Source organism: Euleptes europaea, chromosome 6 (assembly GCF_029931775.1).
Source record: "Euleptes europaea isolate rEulEur1 chromosome 6, rEulEur1.hap1, whole genome shotgun sequence".
NCBI classification, from domain to species: Eukaryota; Metazoa; Chordata; class Lepidosauria; order Squamata; family Sphaerodactylidae; genus Euleptes; species Euleptes europaea.
In genome coordinates this window covers 23,794,373-23,815,940 of record NC_079317.1, presented here as the reverse complement: position 1 = coordinate 23,815,940, position 21,568 = coordinate 23,794,373, and the positions used below count along the sequence as shown (strand labels likewise).

General features: G+C 42.8%; 1 protein-coding gene across 1 annotated transcript in view; it reads right to left on the bottom strand.

Moving 5' to 3' along the window:
- Positions 1-826: 826 nt before the first annotated feature.
- The window catches only part of LOC130479427 (uncharacterized), a 34,164-nt gene continuing 13,422 nt past the window's right edge, over positions 827-21,568 (bottom strand). The window contains exons 5-8 of the mRNA XM_056851831.1: positions 7,108-7,813; positions 2,472-2,742; positions 1,639-1,786; positions 827-1,018 (exon numbers count right to left, since the gene is read on the bottom strand). Coding sequence (XP_056707809.1) covers positions 827-1,018; positions 1,639-1,786; positions 2,472-2,742; positions 7,108-7,813 — 1,317 coding nt within the window. The remainder of the gene's footprint in view (positions 1,019-1,638; positions 1,787-2,471; positions 2,743-7,107; positions 7,814-21,568) is intronic.

Genomic DNA, 21,568 nt, shown 5'->3' with positions numbered 1-21,568 from the left:
TGCTTGCAATGGGCCCTCGCAAAGCTACAGTAGCAATGGATTTATCTTTGATAAATCCCACCCCTATACCTACCAGCTCCCAATCGCACTGAAATAGTGCATTCCTTAAACATCCTGTTACTTCCAACTGCTACTAATAAACCTCCCCAACACTCCATAATCAACGTTCTAGTGCCCACAAAGAAGCCATAAAACAGTCCTGGGCATAGTTATGATGTGCTGAGGTTCCAGATATCCAACAGGTGTTGTGCTTGTCCCTTGCATGATTCAAATATGGTCTTCATTCTTTTTTAAAAAATACTATGTTGCTTCCTTGCACTGATTTCCTCCCCCTGTGAAATGGATACCGTACATTTTTGTGTACCAATAACTCAGCCTTATACATCATATGTATATTCTATATATAAATGATGTGCATTGTACATACAACTGTTACATGAAATGCATGTAAAAAGGCATAGAACTCGCTTAACAGATCACATGAATCTCGGCAAACAAAATGGGCAGGGCATTCAAAAACTCCATTCAAAATGCTGGTCTAATTATGGTAGTCCTTAGTACATCAAAGAAAAAGATCAATCATAGGTGGAAAAGACACCTTTCTGGACATCACAGGCCAACAACCTGGGCAATGAAGTAGAAGTTCATAAGATGAGCAGATCCTGCTTGGGGCTCGGGATTTTTTGTTCTCATAATATCACCATAGAACCTATTTATTGCTTCAGAACAGAAATGTCTTTGGATTTCCAAAACCCTATTTTTCAGCTTCAAACGAATTGTTAGAAACCTACTGAAAGAGGACAGATTGAACAGATGGTTTGGTACATCAGAACTCAATAGGGTTGGCAACTCTACCCACAAACAGCAAGGCGTTTGTGGAGTCTTCATAGATCATAAAAATGAATGGCCGATTCACCCGGATAACTGGAGGCATAGAATATGGTGTGATTTCTGATCCCGTGCCAGCTGCAGCTTCGGTTCCTGCCTCATCCACTTCGATGTATGCTCTTTGGAGAACCTGAGAAGTTTGAACATGCATGAGGATTCATACCAACATTACTGCATTTCTTGTCAAAGATTCCATCTTGTGGTAACATTGAGCTGCAGCAGTTTCTGAAACAGCTGAACCTGCACAGGCCACCCTTCTGAACTAGGTCCACCAAAACAAGACCACACCTGCAGAACCCTTTCTCCAGGTGAACTGATCTCTATTGGCTGGAGACCAGTTGTAATAGCAGGAGATCTCCAGCTACTACCTGGAGGTTGGCAATCCTATGCATAAGCAATAATTTTATTTGTGATTTACTTAATTTATACCCTGCCTTTCTCCCCAGTGGGGACTCCAAGCAGTTTATATTGTCCTCTTTTCCTTCATTTTACCCTCACGATAACCCTGTAAGGAAGGTTAGGGGGAGAGAGAATGACTGGCCCAAGGCCACCCATCCAGCTTCCATGCAAGAGTGGAGATTCGTCCCTGGGTCTCCCAGATCTTAGCCTGAAACTCTAACCACTACACCACACTGACTCTGTATCATGTCCCCAGTAACACTGAGCCGCTATTCTGATTTGCATTGGAACATTTGGAATCTAGTATCTAAGCAGTGAAAACATGCAATTTCTGCGATAAATAATATTTACCTGTGATACTTTTACATATGTCTGATCTGTGAGTAGGCTCAAGTCTGCTTTGTTAGAGAAAAGGTCTTTAATCCCCAGATCTTGAAGCAATTGATGCATGTAGTATTTCTGGTCTAGTTTGAACTTTGGAAAGTACATGTCAATTTTTCTGTAACACAAACCAGCAAACAAACAATAGACCATAGCTGAACGGAGAAGATGTACATAAAACATCTGTTGTGCATATGCACCATAACAACATAGAGACTCTACACAAATGGACATCACCAACAGGGGATTTTGCATATTATCCTATATTGATATTTTCTTGATGGTAAAAACAAAACAAAACTTTGATCCAGACTCAGAATTGGGTCTGGAGAAGAATGGGCCTGGGTATAAAATACTCCTTGTAAGTTAGGAATCTCAGGTCTTCTCATACCATTGCCCTTAGAGGTACTACAGAGTACTCTATTCTTTGTGAAGATACCATTGTATGGACTGAAGTTCCAAGTGGTACCAAGCACTATCAAGAGACGCTGGAAACCATGAGAGAGGTAGCTCCTTCAATTGTCTTCAATATGACTTTCCTCTGAAACTGAATCTAGTGATAAGTAAAGGGTGTTCTTGTTTCCTGAAGAGGAGGCATATGGACATAGGAAGGAAGGAAGGAAGGAAGAAAGGAAGGAAGGAAGGAAGAAAGAAAGAAAGAAAGAAAGAAAGAAAGAAAGAAAGAAAGAAAGAAAGAAAGAAAGAAAGGAAGGAAGGAAGGAAGGAAGGAAGGAAGGAAGGAAGGAAGGAAGGAAGGAAGGAAGGAAGGAAGGAATTTTTAAAAAGCATTCTATAAATTGTACCTGGTTCGCATGCTTCTAAGCCAAGACTCCACAAGTCCAGCTGTTAAATGGTCTTCCAGGGCGAGGAAATCTCCCTCCTGAGGCATGGCAATCAACATGTGCGCGCTCCCTCTGTATGGAATCTTTAGCACAACACAGCGCAAATTCTTGTCAAATGTATAGGCAACTCTTGCGGTCTTGAACATCATGGGCACTTGGACCGTATTGTAATTGTCTACATAGAAGGTTTCTAGTTCTGTGAACTTAGCAGAAAATGGGTGCAGCCATTTGCCTAAGGATATACAGAAATGAAATTGTTTATTCCATTGTATAAATCATTGCTATCTATACTGATTGACAACAATGTTGGGCACAAGCAAGCCAAAGCTAAGCTTTTAAAAATCCCATTTATTTCAATTTAAATATGTGTTTAGCTCTCCCCCTGAAATTAATGGGGCTTACCTTGGGCTGGATGTCACAAAAAGAAAAGAAAAACAGGAAAAAAAGCCCACAAGTGATGTGAAATCCTCTGCCCCAGTTCAGTGGCATAGACAAATGTGTGCTATGCTTTAGGTTTTCCCCCCATCAAAGAGCAAGATTCAAATCCAGTAGCACCTTAAAGACCAACATGATTCCCAGGGTATGACCTTTCGAGAGTCAAAGTTCCTTTTGTTAGATTTTCCAGGAGCTTTGGGTCTCGAAACCTTGACTCTCAAAACCTACTGGACTTGAAACTTGCTCTTCTGCTGCAGACCCACCTGCAACTAAGAACATAAGACTACATATGGAGAGCCATGCTGGATCAGACCAAGTCCATCAAGTCTAGCAGTCTGTTCACACAGTGGCCAACCAGGTGCCTCTAGGAAGCCCACCAACAAGATGACTGCATCAGCATTGTCCTGCCTGTGTTCCACAGCACCTAATATAATAGGCATGCTCCTCTGATCCTGGAGAGAATTGGTATGCATCATGACTAGTAGTCATAGATAGCCCTATCCTCCATGAACATGTCCATCCCCTCTTAAACTATCCCCCAGCCTGGCTACCGCATTGTAACCCTGTTCGAAAAACAGTCATTAATCATGCCAATTACAGCATAATCCTACACAGACTGAAATCAATGGGCTTAGACTAGAGTAACGTTTCAGTTTTGCACAATTAATTGTTTGGTGGGAAGAACTAAATCTTACACTTTGCTTCTCGAACAGCACTACTGCTGATTTCCTGCCTGCCTGTGCTTCCTGGAGCACTCTTTTCAGAGATCCCCAGCAACATCCTTGAGCCACTGTTCTGCTTTGTGTTAGAACATTTGGAATTGAGTATCTTATCTATTGTGCACACACAACTCTTAGGTCAGAGGCACACATGTTCGAACTGGGTTAGCTGTGCATCCATAGTTTGGCAGGCCAGAAAAAAACTATGTTGTGAACTGAGTTATGAAAAATGGTCATTTGTACCTGTAACTTGGATTTAGCACATTTTGTGCCTGTAACTTGGATTTATCACATTTTGTGCAAGCACAGAATTTCATTTTACGTTAGGAGATGATATAGAACTCTTGGAGGAAAAAAGTATTCCTATTCTTCAGTGATGCTCATATTTGCAGACTCCTTTCCAAATCAAGTTGAAGGGAGTCTGGCCATCAGTAGCTCATATATTAATAATGCAATCCTGTGTAGCGTTTCTGAAGGTCAATTCCATGGTATTTCAGTGGATTTAGGTTGGAATAATCCCAAATAGGATTGCACTGAGATAGCAGGAGCGCAGCTCAGGCAGAAGACCACTTCTCAGAGAGCTGAAGGTCATACAATCAAACTGTTGCTGTTTGCAGAGTTCACGCACTTCCCTCTGTCACTTCTGGTCAGACAGGTTTTCACATTTTTAAGAACCTGCACAATCTGCTTGCCCAGAAATCACAGGAGAAGCAAGGTGAAATGGCTCTGTCAGAGCACCTTCAAGTCTCTTAAAAACCATTGTCCCTCTCCAGTCCGATCAACACTGTTTTTCCCTAGGCACGTATGCAGCTCTTGTGTGTGTTTGTGTGCGTGTGTGCATCACCATCCAATACCTCCCAGGTTTGCTTGTTAAAGGGTGTCGTCCTGCACACTGCTAGGCTGCTCAGATCTCATCTGATTTCCACAATGTCCGTCAGTACAGTGGGGCAGCCATGCTCCCTTTCTTAGAGTACGCTTTACTACAACTCAACAATTAGCAAAGGAGGGAAAAATCAGAACCAGAGAGCTAAAAATATAGAAGAGAAATTAGGGGAGATTTAATTGCAGTGTCTTTGGGTTGCCATGGAGCACTTTGAAAATCTTTCTGGCAAGCCAAAGCCCAGTACTTGGAAACACTTATTTCCACCCCTTTAGACAAGAATTAAAGCAGAGCAGAGAGATCTGGTCTGATTTAGCTGATACGTAAAGCTCAGCAATGACACAAAGTCCACAGTACCGTGTGTGTGTGTGTGTGTGTGTGTGTGTGTGTGTGTGTAGGAGCTGCAGATGTTGTATTTATTTAACTGTGCAAGCTTGTGCCTGCAAACCTTCAGAGACAACTACAATGGGCCTGACTGGACCATTGGTGCATTTTAGTTCACTGAACGCCCAACATATAAAAATGATCCTGGTTGAAGGTTTTAACACTCTCTCTTCTCTCTCTCTTAGAGCGTTATCTCCAATGCAGACATAAAGGTTTAGTATTCTCCTTCTCAATGGATGCCTAGGGATGGTAGTTCTGTGTGTAAGAAGAGGGATTAGAGATCTTTTGCAAGGATATTTTTGGCGGTGGGGGTGGGGAACAAGAAAATTTCATTTCTCAATATAACATTAATGTTAGAAAAGCAGTGATTAAGACATACTTATTTCTCTGATTCCCTGTCATATAATTTTACTGAGCCCTGTCTTGTAGTCAAATGCACCACTGGTGTGTGGATGTGAAAAGTGCCGTCAAGTTGCAGCCGACTTATGGCAACCCTGCATATTCTGCATAGCAACCCTAGACATTCCTTGGTGGTCTCTCATCCAAATACTAACCAAGGTTGACCCTGCTTAGCTTCCGAGGTCTGGTGAGATCAGGTGGTACCATGCTGCCTTCCCTCCCTACCGCTGATATGACCCACCTGGAATCAGACCACAGCCTCCATGTAGGGACCCACCTGCCAGCTGAAGTTCAGTGTTCTAGATGGCTTTAATGTTGTGCATTTGGTTCAGTCTTTCTGTTTTTCTAATCTGCGTGTATATTTAGGAGTTTTATCAAACTTCCCACCTTTCTGGTCTGCATAATTGATTGGCATAGATACAGCACCAATCAGGGGGCTTGTACTCAGAGCAGTTTTCTTTCCACGGGGAACAGAAATGTCCAGAGCAAAAATTCTTTCCTTGAAACAAATTGACTGCTCTGGACACTATTAACATTGGAAGAACAGGAAAGGGACAGATCTGGCCCATGGAATCCAATCTACTGGGAAATTCTCTTGCGTAAGCCCCACTGAAGTGAACAAGGTTTTGTGCAGAACAACTTCTCAATGGACTGTACCCCATGTAAATTGGGGAGACAGGATATGATTGGGGAGACAGGATATGCCATTTGAATTTCCAACATCAGGCACCAGATGTTGTGGGTGATCCCTGTCTTGCCTTGGGATACTCCCTATGCAGCACATTCATAGCTCCAGCATCCCACCAAGAGAAGAGTGCAGAGGGACCACACAGCCTGTAACTGCATTGCATCTGGAGGAAGGGTGCTGCAACTAGTAGGTATAAAAATGTCCAGCACCACCACGTCCAGCTTAGTTTTTCTATGCTGCCAGTCCAGCCTTGGTTAGCTGAATTTGATTTAACATTTCTCTGATTCATGCCTGGCTGCTTCTGCTTTATATGCTTCTTTTAGCAGACATTTATAGCAGTAATGTTAATTTCACAGGAGAGTCCCTGGGTTTCACCCTAGCCATGGGCTCATCAGATAGAGGCTCCAGAGTGAAACCTGCCCACTGAGTTGCGAATGTTGGGCCTTAGAGTGCCAAAACTGGAAAAAAGAAAATGTGCAGAAAGACTAGTGGTGGTGGTAGAGGAAAGTGCTGCCAAGTTGAAGACAACTTATGGCGGGCCCATAAGATTTTCAAGGCTACAGATGAACAGAAGTGGTATGCCATTGCCTGCCTCCGGATGGTAAACCATGAACTTCCTTGGTGGTCTCCCATCTAAGTTCTAACCAGGGCCAACCCTGCTTAGCAGCCAAGATCTGACCACATCCAGCTAGCCTGGGCCATCAAGGTCAGGAAAGAAAGACTAATTGTGTCCGTTAATGGTGGAATGGGGTACAGTAAGGGGCATGCCCACAACCCTCCATCCCCTCCATAAAGACTTATAAGCCTAACTGCTGGCCCTGATTCCCTAGTCTCTCTCCTTTATATACCTCCCCAAGAGAGGGGCTGTGGTTCAGGGGTAGAGCATTTGCTTGGCATGCAGAAGGTCCCAGGTTCAATCCCCTGCATCTCCAGTTAAAGGGACTAGGCAAGTAGGTGATGTGAAAGACCTCTGCCTGAGACCAAGGAGAGCTGCTGCTAGTTTGAGTAGACAATACTGACTTTGATGGACCAAGGGTTTGATTCAGTATAAGGCAGCTTCATGTGTTCATATGTTCAAAAATAAGATATTACCTTTAAAGTGAATGTAATCCACTAGAATGATTTTAGCTTGCTGATCTATTGAATCGAACAATGTGGGGATTTTCCCATTGGTCTTTAGTTTAATGTGCTGATTGATGATATCTTTAACCAAAGTAGAGTTGTGAAAATCGACTGTCAGAAATTCCATGTCAAAATATTGCTTCAACAAGTTACAGAAGACGTCCTTTATCCTGAAGTCTTTCTGGATGAAAGAGAGAGTGTCGTGCAAAAGAACAAACTCCCTGTTCTTGGTGATATTGCCTCTCAGCTGCTGGAAAAAAGCTGGGAGCCGATTCCCTTGATCATCCAAAAGATGGAGGTTGAGAGATTTAACAATTTGGTTGTGTGTTTCCCCTCTGGAAGCCTCAGCAAAGACTGCCAAAGTGAACGACAGTGACAGTGGAGAGATGAATATGTTGTTGTCATGTGTCAGCGATATTTTCCGATAGAGATCGAATCCAAAATTGGTGTTCCTCTCTGTGAAGTTGTGCATGGAAAATGACGGTGTGGATTCTTCGGTAGCTGGATCCGATACATTCTGATGTCGATATTGTTTTTCAGTGTTATTGAAAGGCCAGTTGTTTGGTAAGAAACTCTGTTGCTCTGCTGGAATCCCACCTTCTGTACTGGACGAGCACATTTTGGCACACAGTTCCAATATGACAAGAAAAATGCCAGCTTTCATGCTGAAATCTAGCTGTTAACTTCTTTCTGATGAACAGAGAAAGAATGTCATGTTTAAGCCTGAAAAGACCTCATTCTTGTAGTTGAAAGATCAGAGATGGGTATTTTGAAGACCCACAAACTGACCCATAACAATTCTGTACATCATATGTGTGTGTAAAGTGACATCAAGTCACAGCTGATTTATGGCAACCCAGTAGGGTTTTCAAGGCAAGAGACTAACAGAGGGGGTTTGCCATTGCCTTCCTCTGCATAACAACCTTGGCGTTCCTTACTGGTATCCCATCTAAGTACTAACCTGGGCCGACTCTGCATAGCTTCTGAGATCTGACAATATCAGGCTAGCCTGGACCATCCAGGTCAGGGCTATATAGCATTTATTTACGTATCATTTTTGTAGCCCATCCTTTTTCTAAGGGGTTCTCCTGTTTAATCCTTAGAACAATCTATTGAGGGAAACTAGTGATTTCCCCAAGCCAAGTAGGGACCATCATGAACCATTTGCAGATGTTACATCCACATGTAACAAGTGTAGCAACATGCAGAGTTCAGGGCCCCCAATTAATTTGACAGACCCATTAGAAATCCTTCACCTTAGCTGCAAGGACAGGTGTACAATAGTTTGGACTATTGAGTATGACTTCCAGAAAACCATGGGCTGGATGGATCCTGGGGAAAATCTCTACTAACAGAAGGCATTTCTATCAATGGAGTGGGACTGCCCCACCTTCCCTTTCTCACAGAAGCCCCAGATGCTCCCCCAATGCTGCTCTTAAGGAAAAGGACCCTCACCCTCCCCAAACAGCATGAACTGGCAAAACCAGCTCCTCCTTTGCCTAGAGGAAATTTCTCACTGGATCCCAGATTCCTGAAATTGTTTGTAATGACAAAATTGTTTTGTATCTTACCCCTTGGGGAAATATATGAAAGAATTTGACAAGTGTGTATGTCACAATGTGTGCACTAACAGGACATCTTTGTGTCTGTTCAAATAAAGGAAAGGGGGACAGAAAAAGTAGTTTTTTCCCTAGCTTCCCATTTGTATTTCCCCACATAATTATATTCCACAGACATGATCATATAGAAGAATTTTAGAGCAATAATTGGCTCAGAAATCCTCTTTCCCCTGCCCTCCTTTCCCTTTCCTCTGTTTTCAAATTTAGATGGTAAGCATTTCTGGAGAAAAAAGAAGCCTGTTTCTGCTTATGAAATGTTGCAGAACACCATAAATTGACTGATGGCACCGCACAAATAACGACAAATTTCAAATTCTATCCCCTCGTTCTTACACTATGAGGGGAATCTGCAATTTCTTTTAAGAATGCTTAGCAAATTTCATCTGGCCCCATATAACACTGCTTCATACGAGGTTGGCAGACATATCTAGAATAAGGAGGAACTTAACTAAAGAGGTTTTATCATCTATACAAATAACATATGGATGTGTGAAACTCTCTCCCACACACACACACGACAAATTTCACTAGACTGAATATTCAGTCAAATTCCAACTTAATTTTTTTTTCCTTCAGGCAAAATTTGGTGATGACTTGCAGTTCTTGGAACCCCCTGAGATAGGGTTGCCAGCTCTGGGTTTGGAAATTCCTGGAGATTTGGAGGTGGAGCCTGGGGAGGACAGGGACCTTAGCAGGGATGTGATGTCATAGAGTCCACCCTCCAAAGCAGCCGTTTTCTCCAGGGAAACTGATCTCTGTAATCTGGAGATCAGTTGTAATGCCAGAAGATCTCCAAGTCCCACCTGGAGGCTGGCATCCCTACCCTGAGAAATTTTCTTGCTCTTATTTAATCTCTTTTGACTTCCTGGAAATGTATTGGCACCTTAAAAACTAACAACATTTATTTCAGTATGAGCTTTTGTGAATCACAGCTCACTTCCCCAGATATGAAAACATTTGCCTTTTTTGCTCTTCAAACAATTGTCTTGCATAGTCTGGAAAAGGCTACCATTTTTTTTTAAACCAAGGTCTCTTAAAAAGACATGAGTGCTGATGTATCTCTTTAAGAGATAGCTTTTAGCAACATAAAAAATCAAATACAAAGATTTTCTTTGGAAAAAAAATCAAACCTCCATGAATCTATTAAAATGTTCTTGGACTCATAAGACATTTTATTTAATACCCTGCTTTTCGTTCCAATGGCGACCAAAGGTAGCTTATACAGTTCTTCTGTCCTCCACTTCATCCTCACAACAACCTTGTGAGGCAGGCTAGGCTAAGAATGTGTGAGTGGCTCAAGGTCACCCAGCAATTTTCCATTGTAGAGTGGGGGTTCACACCTGGGTCTCCCAGTTCCTAGTCTGACACTCTAACCAAAACACCACACTGGCTCTCATAACAGAAGAAGAGAAACATTTTTAAATGCTGCAAAAACAAGAAAAGAACCCTGAACATTTCAAACATGATCACATATCAATCAGCTACCAATTTAAATCGATCTTCCTTCAGTTACATGCTGTAAAATGATTTTTATATGGATCTCTCTTACCTGCAGGGCAGCTTGTCTCTCAACTTTGCTGAATCCTGTATGCTAAAACTAAATCGGTGACAATGTTATTAACCAAACGAGTGGGGAACCTGAGGCAAATATTTGCTGTTCCAAAGTGTAGCTCCAGACTTTTGTTGTATATTAACTGAATTACAAATAGGGGTATATGAGTTCCCCCCCCCCCCACAGGAAAAGGTAAATGGTGAAATGGCCAGATGCCTGTTAAGACAACATGGTGATATAGAAGAGAGAGGACTTTCAAGATGTCTAAGGCAAGTACATCTGAGTGATAACTTTGGATTCCATGTACCTGAAATTACTGTATGTTTTTGGCTTGCCCACAGAGCAGAGGTTGGCCTGGTTGGCCACAGTGTGAACAGACTGCTGGACTTGATGGACCTTGGTCTGATCCACCATGGTCTTTCTTATGTTCTTATGCGCATTCACAACGGGCGTTTACTCATGCATGGCTCCACTGCACTGATCAAACCAACCAAATGGCTACTTTTGACAATATTTTTTAGAAGCTCCAATGAAACAGCGCGTGCTCCTCCAGGTCATCATGTAGCCCGTTTTCCCCCAAATGATGCTGAACAGAACTTTGGACCAGGCCCAACCAGGCCCAAGGTATCTTCTGCTATATTGTGGCTGGATGTGGCCTACAAGCGGCCTGTTGTCCACCACGTACCATTTCAAACTAGTGCTTCCCTCATATCAATCTTGTTAGGTGGATCACCGTTATTCCCATTGTGTGTCTTATATCAATGCTATGAATTAATGATCTCCATTAATTGACCAGAACCACCTATGAAAATGGAGGCCTTATTATGCCCTTTTCGATCTCAAGTCCCTCATGGGGTACTGGTGGCTTAATGCTATTGGCTAAGATAATCAGTGCTATGTCATCCTGGGAAGAGTTGGAGCTAAGCCTTCCAGCCTGACCAAATGGGTGATGGGTGGATATAACAGGGTAGGCGCCATTTGTCAGATCAGGTTATTATCCTGCTGCTGTCAGGTTACCCAAAACTCAAGGTGCCTTGGGGAATCACAGGAAGAAGGGGTCTGGTTAGAGGGTCCACAGTTCATGAAAACAGGCTTCTTCCTGAGTTTTTGATTGAATCATCAGCAAGCAAGTGCATTTGTGAAGGAAATTTCAAGAGCTTTGATTTTTATCCAGAAAACCAGCATCTTTAAGGTGCTACTACCCTATACTTGACTCCTGTGTAACACAGCTAATGGAGTGGCCCAAGTTCAGACAATCACCCTAACCATAGTTAGTTTTATTAAACCATGGTTTTGTGTGATCTCTGATCTGACCCAGTGATTCTCACCCCTTGGAATAATCTCGTACCCATTTGCAAGACCACCCTTTTCAGCCTCAATCGATACAGATGTCAGCCAATATAGCCATTTATGCAGGGCTGTTTCCCTTGCAGTCACCCTGCTGACTGCTTCGGGGCTTCCTTTTGATTATTCATGCCTTTCCTGACTGTCAAAGGTCGCCTCGCTCTCCCCATGTGTTTCTGTCCATTTTGCCTGTGTTTTCCGGATGCTGGTTTAGCCAGAATCATGAAAATGAGGATAAAACACATGGAAACGCGGGGAGTGAGGCGACTTCTGATGGTCAGGAAAGGCATGCATAATCAAAAGGAAGCCCCAAACCAGTTGGCGGGGGTGATTGCGGGGAAACAGCCCTGCAGAAATGGCCCTGGAGAGGGCATATACTCCAAAAGCTTTACGATTAATGCCATTTATGGTGTGTGATGTTTGGAGAACAGCTGGAGATGCCACTTGAAATGGCTCCAGTTATGCCTTGCTTCTAAGCTCATCCAGTTTCTAGGGAAACTGAACTTCTATAATTCAATCATACCCTGCAGTTCCTTTCCAAAAGCAGCCATTCAAATACCCAGACCACTGCTGCGTTCTCCATATACATTACTACCCTTTTCTAAAGTTAGCTGGACAAAAGGAAACAAAAAGAAGCACAGCCTTACATAATCCAGGGAGAGAAGTATCTCCAGAAGCATTTCAAACATTTAATGCACTCTTAACTGCAGGTGACATGCAGTGGAATTGCTGATCTATGTTTTGGCACAAAGTTTGGATACAGGGCTGGCCACAATAAGAACAACAATACAATGAATCTCTCCCCACCCCCTGCCCCAGCCTAGATAAACATTCACGATTCGTAAGTTGGCTTGGTTTCAGGTACTGGAAGATCAAAACGGAGTGCTTCTGTTGACATCCAGTGTGAACCACTAGGTGTCAGAGCAGTCCTTATTTTTTTCAGATGAAGGCCGGGCGAAACTACTTCTACTTGCCTTTCTCCACCAAGTGATGGATTCCATTGATTTTATTTCCTGTAATCATTTCCTACAATGCACATCTCCTTGCACCGTGGAAACGTGCCACTTAGGGAAGGAAAAGTGCTGTGCGGCTTCACTAAATCTTCTCGGCAGATCTTCCCTCAGTTCCCTAAATCTTCCCTTAGTTCAAATCGTAAATGACAATTGCATGTGGTGGAGTAATTATCCTGCATTAATGAACCCTGTATACTTGATCAAACACATCACATTTTATGTAACAGGCTGCAAAACATGGCAAAATAGTATTGCAATATAAACCATTTTGTATAGTGTCAGAAGTAATACCAATAAATCAATAATCAACACTCTTATCCCCTTACCCGATCTTACTTAGGGATAGAGAAGACCAGACACAGAGAGATCTGTTGAAGCATTTATTTGGCCATAATAAATGGGAGACAGCTTAGCACATGCAAGTGCTTCTAGCTGCTCAAAGCATATGGTCCAGTGCTTGTTCTTTTATAGCCATCACAGATGTCCAGCCCCTACAGATGCCCGAACGCCAGCCCTCTTGGCTTTCCTTGATTGGTCTGCCAAGTTACAGCCTTTTTCCCGGCCATCCTACAATCCATACATGGCATACATTGACATCATTCAAACCCCACCTACCATCTAAAAATGGTTAGTTTTGCTGATTTGAACACTTTCAGTTCCCATGTCTCCTTTACTTGTTTATGGTCATGTGTGCTTATCTTTGCAAAACACTTGCTGACAGTATAGGTTATTTCTGATATTTTATGACCTTGTGACTGTCTGGACTTACTGTTCACTTCCCCTTTTCCCACCGACCATCTGTTAGGTTCCTTGGGTAGAGTCCAGACTCCCCCAGACTCCCCCTCCTTTCTCTAACCACAATCTGACTTGTATTTCTTAAGTCCTGGCTGCACTTTTCATGTGTGCTTAATTTTGTATGGGACCCTGAAATCTTTTAGTACCTTATTGTTAAATCTAGAAATCAATAATTGGAAGTATTTGGAATTGTCTCCTTACCTAAGCCACGAAGCAACCAGCCTGTGTGTAAAACTACTTCCTTAATATTCCCAACTATTAGACTTAAGGACTTTACACAAAATTCTTAATTTAAACAGTGTGTTGCTGCAGTCTGTTTGCTTTCAATAGTTCTTACTGTGTTGTATACTGTCTTCAGAAAGAGACTGTGCAAGCTAACAATGACATTTGGTGGTATAGACTGTATTTCCCATAGAAATCTAGGCTTCTTATTTTTAACTCTGCATAACTCATTTTACCCATTTATTCCTCTCCAGCAAGTTTGCTTCCCCCTTTGGGATCGTCTTTTTGGTGGTTTTTCAGTGTCTTTCCCTTTCCAGCATCTGAAGGAATTCTATTTTGTTCCTCAATGTCACCTTGGCTAAAGCTGAATAACTCTAAACTAGCATTTAATTTGTATTTTATTTAAAAGCTCCTTCCAAAAATCATTTCACTTCTGCCCTGGCTGCATGTCTAATTTAAGTTGCGAGTCTGTGAAGCAAGGTCTGTGCAGAAAAACGGGAGTCTCTTAATTCTTCCTAGCAACTGCCTTTTTGAGTCTTTAGATTGCTAACTTGGTTCTCTTATAAGATTTCTATATAAGCTAATACTTATATTAGTTTTTAATATATGGTTTTAATATACTGTTTCTATTAACTATTACGTTCAAGCCTGCATTCACTATCTATATTCCTCTAAGCATAATTCTATATTACCTTTAACAATTGCCAAGCTTATATCTCAGTGAGCTGTTAGGTTCTATTCCTCTTTCCCTTATGCCTTGGGGCTCTGTGTGCTTCTTGACCTTTTGCACACGTTGTCTGGGTTGGTGGGATTCCGCAGAGTCTCACTGAAAGTCCAGAGACCAGACCAGTGAACAGAGATATTTTGGGATGAAATGCCCCCATCCATTAATTGAACCAGGTCACTTCTCCCTGTTTCCCAGTTGCCTCCACTTTTGGCTCTCTAACCCCAGTGAGACTTTCTCATGCTTCACAAGTTAATCCATCAACCCTTTAACAGGAGCCTGCATAGTTTTCAGCCTTGGGAAGAGGGAAAACCTTGTCTGCATTATGTTTTATGCTCTTCCTATATTATCCTTAATCTATATATATATGTGAAACATTCCTATTAGCTTCGAATATACTTTTAAAGCAGACTAAGTCTAAACATTATTCTCCCCCCACCTGCCTATTTTAGATTCCCGTCTGCTACCATGAGCCCAGAACAGGAAATCTCTAGCTTAACTGCAGAGAAAAGCAGAATTTCCAAGAGAGGGGCCTCGTCTAGTTTCACAGAACTGGACAATTTCAGTTTTTGTCCTTTTGAACTTTCCAGGCCTTGCCAGGAGACTTTCTTTGGTTCATCCTAAATAGTCTAGCTATATATGTTACCTAAAAGCCATATCTATATATGCTGTCATAGGTGAACAGGTAACTGTGTCCATCAATAGTAAAAAAAAAAAAATCTCCCCAAATAAAGACAATCGGTGTGTCAGGTCAGGAACTTCAGTATAAATGAGTGAAGAGCCAGAATGATAAACTAATCCCCCCCTTAATGTTCTTAACATGTTCTAAAAAGAAGTACAATTATATATATATAATGAAAGCTGCATTTCTGTTAGAGATCTCACACTATCAGTGCATTCCTGAGAGGAATGCCTGCGCAGAAGGCCCCGTCGGCGTTCCGGCCTGGGTCTGCCATGGCAGTGCCCCGCGACCAGCATCCAGGCCTTCCTGCCGGTGTTCGGGCCGCTAATGCCAGCGTTAGCAGCCCGGACGCTGGCGTTAGCTGCCCAGACGCTGGCGCTGGGGCCCAGACATTGACGCGGCACCTTCCTGACTTCCTAAGGGTTTTCGCCCTTAGATCTCAAGAATGCGCTGTATATATGTGTGTGTGTATAGATAGATGTAGATATAGAGATAGATATATAGTAGACCTCTAACAGAAAGGCAGCTTTCATTAAATGTAAGCATGTTTAGACACAGGGGAATACAGCAATTGAATTGAGTAACTCATCCTGACCTACAACTTGTAAATAATTTCTTACTCCAGCGTTGCTCAGACAGGCAAAGAGCAGTTAAGGACGAGGTTACTATGGAAATAGGCAGCAATAACTCCCTAGCACTCATCAGCTTCTTGTGTCTGTCAAATATTTTTTGCCTGGGTACAAATTCTACTTGTTTATTTATGCATACATCACCTTCCAGCCTTCTGACACATCTAAGGCAACAGTCAAAAATCAAAATGCAATCACCACCCAACCTCATGCATCTGATGAAGTAGGTAGTTCCCTTCAAGAGTCCATGCTTCACAACTGGGCGGGGTAGAGCTGCCAGGTCCCTCTTCACCACCGGCAGGAGGTTTTTGGTGCGGAGCCTGAGGAGGGTGGGGTTTGGGGAGGGAAGGGACTTCAATGCCATGAAGTCCAATTGCCAAAGTGGCCATTTTCTCCAGGTGAACTGATCTCTATCTGCTGGAGGTCAGTTGTAATAGCAGGAGAGCTCCAGCTAGTACCTGGAGGTTGGCAACCCTAGGGCAGGGTATGTGTGTGTGTATTGGGGGGAGGAGGCGATACAAATAATCAGATCTGGAGTCAGCTTCTATAGGGTGGGGAACGTCAGGCACGGGGGCCGTATAAGGACCACGAAATAATTTGGTCTGGACCTTCGTGGGTCCTGGCAGATCTCTAGCTCAGAAGGATGCTGCCCTGCCTGAATCTCTTGGGCCCAGCTGGGGACAGCAGAGCTCAAAAGCGAGTCGCTCTACGTGGCAGACACTCGGAGCTGTCTCCGGTCGTGCCTCTTGGCTAAATGTTTGACCAAATATAGCAGGCTAATTTTTAAGTTGATAATTTTGTATGGCCCGCTAATGATGTTATAAATATCCAAATGGCCCTTGGCAGAAAAAAGGTTCCCCACCCCTGTTCTATAGTATCAGAATTTGTTTCAGAAAATGATAGTCATTTTCAATTGGATTAATTTGGGAAAACACGTTTTTAATGGACTCATATTTTGCTGTTCATGGCCTGTCTGATTGGGATGAAATTCTGAGGCGTACGCCTCACCCAAAAGATCCTTCCTTCTTAATTTCGAGAGAGGAGAAAAATAGCCTTCCTTTAGTTCTTATAGGCAATGGAAATTCTTGGTGCAGCAGACCTGGTGGCTGGATGTGAATTGGTGTGAGAATAAACATGTCATTATTTTCCTAAGTTTTGAAGGACCGTCCGTCTCCTTCCATATGTCCCTGATAGGGTTGCCAACCTCCAGGTAATTAGTACAAGAATATGCTGGGATATCTGCAAAAACAGTTTGTATTGGAAAACCAACAACAGCAAAGTGCTATATACAGAAGTGACAATTCCCATCAGTGAAGTGCTATGTACATAAATTGCCGTAAGCATATACAGCAACCTAGGCATATACTTTTCGTATCCTAAACGCAGGTAGATGTCCAATGGATGTTCATGTTACTGAAGAGCAAGGTGGAATGCTGGGATACGATGGTTTCGGAGTCTTCTTCAGTCCCACATCTACACAAAAGTACACAATACACAATGTTCTAAACTATCCATACAATAATCAATTACTACTAGTATACATCGTATTACAAAAAAAAAAATTGTTACTCACATTTCACCATAAATGTATGTATTCACTTCAATGAAAATCAACAAGTTCCTCATATGGATACATGGTCTTGCCGTATTCAAGTTTTATAAAAATCTGTAGTACAGTAGTCTCAAGAATTTTAAAAGCAGACTAGATACACAGCTTCTTGCAAAAGGCTGTAACAGGTTCCTCAAGGGATACAAAGTGTAGCAGCTGTAGCTTCTGCTGCGAGGCAAAGTTAATTTCAAGCCGGTGTGACAGATGATGCCATCTGTTAAAGGGGCTGATACCCAATTCAAACGAAACATGAAAGGTCGTTATCTAAATTCAAGTCCCGTGGAGATACGGCAAGACCATGTATCCATATGAGGAACTTGTTGATTTTCATTGAAGTGAATACATACATTTATGGTGAAATGTGAGTAACAAATACATACATTTATGGTGAAATGTGAGTCACTGATGGGAATTGTCACTTCTGTATATAGCACTTTGCTGTTGTTGGTTTTCCAATACAAACTGTTTTTGCAGATATCCCAGCATATTCTTGTACTAATTTCCTAATCTATGGTAACAGCACAGAGATGCTTATTTTTGTTGGAACCTCCAGGTAATAGCTGGAGATCTCCTGCTATTACTACTGATCTCCAGCCGATAGAGATTAGTTCACCTGGAGAAAATGACAATTGAGCTCTACGGCATTGAAGTCCCTCCTGACCCTAAACCCTGCCCTCCTCAGGCTGTGCCCCAAAAACCTCCTGCCAGTGGCCAAGAGGGACCTGGCAACCCTAGTCTCTGACTGTGTACCAACTTCAGTTGTCAGGCAGCTATCTGCTGGCTATCCCACCTCTCAGGGTGGCCCCTCAGCCATTGACCAGAGCCTGGGCCTTTCCCATCATGGCTCCACCTTGATAGAATGGGCTCCTTCAAGAGGTGAGCCCCCCCTCCTTGGAGATCTTCAGGAGGTGTTGCCAGGCCCTCCTGTTTGCCAGGGCTTTTGAGAGGGTTTGACTGGCAGGCATCTTTTAAGGAGGAAGGCGGGGTGGAGATTTAGGGTTTGCTGTTTTATTTTTGGTTTTAACTGTATTTTTTTAACTATTATTGTAAACTACCTTGAACCACAAGGAAAGGTGGGATAGAACTGTTTTAATAAATAAATAAATGAGGGAGCGCAGATCCAAAAGAAAACAAAGCATGTGGATGTGGGAAGCCAAATCCTGCCCCCCTCCCCTGTATTACAATGCTTACTCAACAGCATTGTTTTTTTAACAGTTGTATTACAGTTTTGTTAATTCATCATATGTAGCCCATTAGTATGCATTCTGTTATAAATGCTTGGCAAGCCACAAGGGTGCGGCCCTTTATCGATTTGAAACCTCCCCCGACTCTCCAACTGGAAAAGGTAATATAAGAGACGGATCTACGTATAGGGTTGCTAGCGCCAGGTTGGGAAATACCTGGAGATGTTTGGGGCAGAACCTGAGAAGGGCGAGGTTAGGGGAGGGGAGGGGAGGGACTTCAATGCCATAGAGTCCAATGGCCAAAGCGGCCAATTTCTCCAGGTGAACTGATCTTTACCGGCTCGGGATCAGTTGTAATAGCAGGAGATCTCCAGCTAGTACCTGGAGGTTGGCAACCCTAACTCTCACCACACTTTGGGATTAAGATTCACACAGTCCCTTTGGTTTACTCTATGAGGATGTATAGATCATTGTAAAATTGTAAATTTTAATACTATTTTCATGATGTGTATTTACAATATAGTGATTGTGATCACATATTTGAATTTTTTGAACTTTATTTCACGCATATGAGCCCTGTGCTGTATCTCTCATTTATTTAACATTGTTACAACATTGGTGTTGTATTTTCTGGTCTAGTACCTGGAGGCTGGCAACCCTATCTAAATAGCCAGAGATTTGCTGGATTACAAGCTTTCCAAATGAATGTTGAGTTACAACTCTTGTTGGCATTTAGAGATAGATATCCACCTCTCGCCTTTTGGAAAAAAAATCCCGACGGACAAAGCTTCGGCGAAATAGGAACTCATACCGGAATCCTATCTTGGGTTATTTATTTAACCTCAATAGAAGAGGAAAACCAGTTTGTGAAATATTGGGTGCTGGGCGCTTTGAGAAACGTCCCCATGCTTGTCAGCTTGAGCCTGGGCTCAAGGCTTCTTTTGCCCTTGAAATTTACATGCATGGGGGCACAATTCCTTTTCGGCTTTTTGGCTCCAACATCAATGCTGCAATCACATTGATTGAACATTTCGGGACTTATACAGTAATAATAACCAAATCTAGTGAATGTTAACTGGATTGGAATTGTTTATACTTTAATAATATATTTGTGTTTCAGCCATCAGTGCTTGCTTGTTATTTTGTTTAACCTCCAGGTGATGGCTGGAGATCTCCCACTATTACCACTGATCTCCAGGTGATTGAGATCAGTTCCCCTGGAGAAAATGGCCACTTTGGCCATTGGACTCTATGGCATCGAACTCCCTCCCTTCTCCAAACCCTGCCTTTCTCAGGCTCCACCTCCAAAATCTCCAGGTAATTCCCAACCCGGAGCTGGCAACCCTAGCAATTAAAGTATAAGACACAAACAATTTAAAAACTGGATGACAGAATTTAGAAAACAATCTAATAAGAACAAGGTAATGCATACAATAAGGAGCCCCGTGGCGCAGAGTGTTAAGCTGCAGTACTGCAGTCAAAAATTCTGCTCACGACCTGAGTTCGATCCCAACGGAAGTTGGTTTCAGGTGGCCGACTCAAGGTTGACTCAGCCTTCCATCCTTCCGAGGTCAGTAAAATGAGGACCCAGCTTGCTGGGAGTAAAGGGAAGATGACTGGGGAAGGCACTGGCAAACCACCCCATAAACAAGGTCTGCCAAGGAAACATCGGGATGTGACATCACCCCATGAGTCAGGAATGACCCGGTGCTTGCACAGGGGACCTTTACCTTTAATGCATACAATAAACAGTGCCATAAACCACAGCTCTTCTCCCTTTGGAAGAGAGCCCTTCTGTACAATTCCATCAGCCCTAGTCCTTGTGTATACTAAATTCTGAAACAAGAGTTCTGTCCATCACACCAAGACGTTTTTCATCACTTGTTACTGACTACTCTGGTGTAGATTTCATGCTGTAGTTTAAATGGTGGGGAGCAGGCCTTTGTCTTTGTGGGATCGGCACCGCTTCCTGAACAAACCTGTGGGGATAACACATGCAGCAATATGTTGACTAGTGAGTGGGTGATGCAACAGCAGAGCCAACGGCGGCCACCTTCTGTACAAATGGCTGTGTACTGGGAAGAGAATTGTTGCCATGTGGGAGTTAGAGGGGGCGGCTGTGAAGAAGATCTGGTGCAGAGAGGAAATGCAAAGAAGAAATTTGATAGAGAAATGTGTTTACTGTGGATGGGAAAAGATGTGGAAGAAGCAAGGAGGTGGAATGCCTTGACCTGGATAGCCTAGGCTAGCCAGACTCACCAGATTTCAGAAGCTAAGCAGGGTTGACCCTGGTTAGTATTTAGATGGGAGTCCAGAAATGTTCCACAGAGGCAGACAATGGCAAGCTGCATCTGAATGTCTTTTGCTTTGAAAACCCTAAAAGGTCACCGTAAGTCAGCTGTGACTGAACAGCAAAAAAACAAAACACAAAAAAACAAGAATGATTTTTTAAAAGTACTCACCTATTTGAAATAGGCAGTGCGGCATTTGGCAGAAAATGTACAAGTTACCATCCATTGAAGGGTTTATGGCAGCCGAGTGTGCTTTTCTTTCCTCCCCCTCCAGCTACAGCCCCAAATGCCCCCGCTGCTCCTAGAGACCCCAGGACAAGTATAAAGCAGGAATAGGAGGTCTTTCTGGGAAGAGGGAATTGGCAAAAATTGGCCCCCTTTCCATCCAGGGTTCAGCAAGGTTTATTAAGAGGTAGTACCATCTCAAGGAAATTTTTAAAACAAAAATCACAGCCAAATACATTATAATGTAGATAGAAAGAGCAGCCTTAACATTCATCTCATATATACTTTAGAAGGTTTTTTTATTTAACGTTTTTTTACTACTCTCCTGAACCCAGAGAGAAAGTGAGTTAGAAGGCCCTCTCTAGGGAAAGGATTTGACATTAGGGTTGCCAGCTCTGAGTTGGGTAATACCTGGAGATTTTTGGGGCAGAGCCTAAGGAGGATTAGGAGAGGAGAGGAACTTCAATGCCATAGAGTCCAATTGCCAAAGTGGCCATTTTCTCCAGGTGAACTGATCTCTATTGGCTGGAGATCAGTTGTAA